Below are 4000 nucleotides of genomic sequence, written 5' to 3' on the forward strand. Positions count from 1 at the left end.
AATTACTCACTACCTACACATTGTCCCGTCACGTTGTGGCCCTCTTTTATATACCAGACTATCCCCAATCTAGTAATCTTCCGAAGGTTAGAGAAAGAAGTGGCGTGATACTAGTCACGTGATCTCGCTGACGCAACAATATTTTGTTAAGACAGACAAGTTTATCAAAGTAGGCCTAGAATACCTAGACTGTTCTAAGTCTTATGTGAAGAATCTAGTATATCTGGGGAGTATTGAGAGACGACAGTGGATCATAAGTACGAGAATAAATGAAGTACTAAGTAAGTGTTTATAGCTAACAGTGAATCAGTGAAGCATTTGGAACAGTATTAGTTATCGCATATATTCAGTTACTTGATCGATTATACGTGAAATTGCACAAGTAAGTGTATTTCTATGTTAGCCTTAGTACCACTAACGAGGTATTTCCGTTTGAACATCATATATAAACTTAGGCCTACAAGCTACAACAAAGTTAAATTTGTAGAAATGTTAAGCAACAAAATAATTGCCATTGTTCCGTGAACAGGAATTCAAAGTATTTTCCTCAAATAATTTAAACAATGTGTTTAATGAAAGACCAATGGTACAACATTATATATTCGAGAATCAGTGAAGTATTGAAATATTGAGAACTGATTGACAGTAAAATTTTATAATTTAATTTATTTGTAGAATAATGGTAATACCATACTTTCTGTTGAAAGTGAAAACATTAAATGTGAACTTAGGCCTACAACTGTGTTCAAGTAGTAGTAGTCTGTAGCAAATGTTTACAAAGAAACAAACTAATTTGTTGTCATTATACAAGTTCTTCAGAAGGATGACTTACTACTAGTGAAGTTTTTCCTGATCTAATTGTTTGGCTGTTATTCCACCAGTGTACTTGAAAGGACCATTACAGTTTATGACATTTGGTTTTGACTGCCTGTCTTTCTGGATTATGTTCCACTGCATTTTGAGCTGGTTGTCTATTATCTTACACTTCCATTTTTGTAGTAATTGAAAATTCTGTCTTTGTTGATGTAACTGTTGCTTAATCCACAGGGATTTTCTTATCATTAATTATGAAAATGTCTGAACCAAGTCTAGCCTCATATCTGTGCTTCTACAAGAAGTTTATAACCAATATGCACTCTTCCTCTATGTCAGTTATTTACACATTGTAAGAGAGACTTTCAACATTTCTTTTGCAGGAATTTTATTGCCCTTGCTTTTTTACATCAATTACTCTTCTTGATTCATCTCTGGAAACAATGTCTCTACTTTTGATTACCAGATCAGGTAGAATAATGATATCTATGTCTGTTTGCAAGACTTCTCATGAATGCATTCATTGATTCATGGACAGGTTTCTTTAACTAATGTACTCTTTATTTCAACTGAGAAAGTTGAGCTATTTTTTATTTCACAATATTATCTCCTTGGTTTATTAACAGTAGTTGATTTATCACAGTCTTGGATGTACTGTCTACGTCTTATACATTAATGGTAATTCTCTTTTCTGTCTTACTCCCGGAGCAGTTTCTGTTTCCTAAAGACTGTTGTCTCCTGTTCCTGCTGATATATCTTTTTAATTTGTAATTGAAATATATTCAGTTTTGTGGTTCATTCCTTCAGGTTAGTTCCTAGCAACGATATTTTTATGTACCTCATTGATCTTATTGTTATAATTATTCTGTATGTATACAATGGCTTCTTCAAATCTGTTATTATTTTTCTGTATTTCATTGATGTTCTTTTATAATTCTTAGATATTATTATTATAATACGTCTATACTTATACAGTTTTGCAGTTGTAATCCATAAGTTCATTTCCTATAGTTTTCTCAATCTTGCTTTTGATGGCATAGATTTTTGTTTTTAATGTTTTATAAGTCTTATATTTTGACTTGTAATTGTAATTCTCCTCTTTCCAATTTATAATTGTTCCACTTTTACTGCATATTCATCATCAAGTTGGGTCTTGATTTAATTTGATTTTTATCAAAATAATCATTCTTTTAACACCAGTGTTGTAACTGTCTCTATTGTTGGGCGAGTTTTTTGAAGTATTTGATTAAATAATAATGTAAAATCTGGCCCATTTAATGATAATGAAAATGTTTTATTTCTTCGACTACAATTATAAAGTTAGCTTAACTAAAGTTCACTGATCAGCCTAAGTTCATGGTAGATGACAATAATACTAAAATTACTTCACTTACTTGCTCATTTTCTCGTTTCTAAGACCCTTAACTGTATAAGTAGTATTTCATTGAAACATTAACTTCTTAGTTACAAAACTGAGAAACCAACTAATAAACTCGCTAACTTAATAATAAAGTCAACAAGTGTTACAGACTAACAAAGTAAGAAACAATCAAACCCAGTCTCGTCAAACAAGCGTTTTATATCCAAATCCTTTTCTAAACTTTCATCAAAAGTTAAGCCACGGAATGAAACCTGACATTAAAAATATCCCTCTAGCCAAAAACGATACAAACTTCTACATTAGATAAAAATGTAACCTAGAACAATAATATTTTGTTCACTAATTTCTTAGTTTTTATTAACGAATAGATGACAAATGACATAGTTTTATCTCATGAGTTTATTTTTATACTTATTTAAAATTGATAAATCTTTATAAATTATACACTATAAGTTATCGGAAACATACCGCAAAGTATCAAGTAAAAGTCTGATAATATCGTAGTTTCCAGTAGACACTGCATGGTGTACAGCATCTCCAATCACAAGCGATTCTCTTTCAAGCAAGATACTGATTACGCTAATGTTTTCGGCCTTAACAGCAATGTCTAAAGCTGTTAGTCCTTGATAATTAGTGCTGTTCAGGTCCACTTTAGGCGTTTCCTGAAAAATTATCTTATAATTCGATACATTTAAAAAAAGTATAATACATTCCTCCCTAAACTTTAGAAACGTTTCTAAAATGACAGAATTGCCCATAAAAGCTAAAAATAATAAGATCTAATTGAGATATTTCACACTTAAATAAGAACACTTAATGATCTGTTTACTCACAAACATTATGTTTTCATTTTTACTTTATTAGGCAAAGAGAAGAGTCTTATTTCGTGTTGACAATTTACGTACCTCAAGAAACTTCTGCACCTGACTGACATCTCCAGATTCCACCACCTTAAAAAATTCAGTTTCGGTAATTTGAAGTTTATTCAGTAGAGACCTGTCTCGACAAAAGGTTGCAATTCTGTGTTGAATAGGAATATGTTGTTCTTTGGATGATTTCTGTGAAACACCAAACAAAGGTATATATAGTAAGGTAATTCGAGAAAACATTATATTAACAATTTAGATGGCATAGATTTCGAGTTTACTTCAATAAATATGTAAATACACTATGTGTCATCACGTTGACCTGGCATCATCGGGTGGCATAATTTACATACAGTGGCTTGAAAGAGAACATTGTTAAAAAATACTACTTCCTAACCATATAGGTTTGCCAGAACCCTTTTGAGAAAGTACAACGAGTGTTATATTATCAATTCAAAGTGTCTGTAATAAACTCGCGGAGGCTGGTTTCTGGTCATAGAAAGCCCGTATCAGGGTCCCGTTGACTCAACTTTGCAGAAAAACAATACATTTTTGGGCTTAAAACTTCATAACGTGGACTAGCAGAGATTTGACTTCTTAGGTGAGTCAAATTTTATCTTGACTTCACAGACTGTGGTAACACGACCGTTTCGTAGTCATATGTCCTGAAACTGCTCTTTAACAGCTGTGCACTACAGTAATGACATTCTAAACATTTATTTGAGAAGGTACACTGTTGCTATTGGTGGTGACTTCGTCCTTATTGATAACAATGTCACCCACACTATGCCCAAGGAATTTCTTCAAAGGCAGACATCAGTCTATATGGAGTAGTCTACTTCAAACATTAACTCAATTGAGCATATCTGGAATTCCATCCATCAAGCTGTTTCAACCTATCTTTTTCAGCCCATAACTCTTCATGAGCTGAAAGATGCCC

At 32.4% G+C, this 4000-nt stretch overlaps 1 protein-coding gene across 1 annotated transcript in view; it reads right to left on the minus strand.

Moving 5' to 3' along the window:
* The window catches only part of LOC106471685 (short transient receptor potential channel 6-like), a gene marked incomplete at both ends in the record, with an annotated part of 24185 nt that extends 20933 nt beyond the window's left edge, over window positions 1-3252 (minus strand). The window contains 2 exons of the mRNA XM_013932301.1: window positions 2663-2856; window positions 3100-3252. Of these exons, the coding sequence (XP_013787755.1) occupies window positions 2663-2856; window positions 3100-3252 (347 nt within the window). The remainder of the gene's footprint in view (window positions 1-2662; window positions 2857-3099) is intronic.
* Window positions 3253-4000: the final 748 nt, after the last annotated feature.

The sequence above is a fragment of the Limulus polyphemus genome, unplaced genomic scaffold, assembly GCF_000517525.1.
Source record: "Limulus polyphemus unplaced genomic scaffold, Limulus_polyphemus-2.1.2 Scaffold4788, whole genome shotgun sequence".
Lineage (NCBI taxonomy): Eukaryota > Metazoa > Arthropoda > Merostomata > Xiphosura > Limulidae > Limulus > Limulus polyphemus.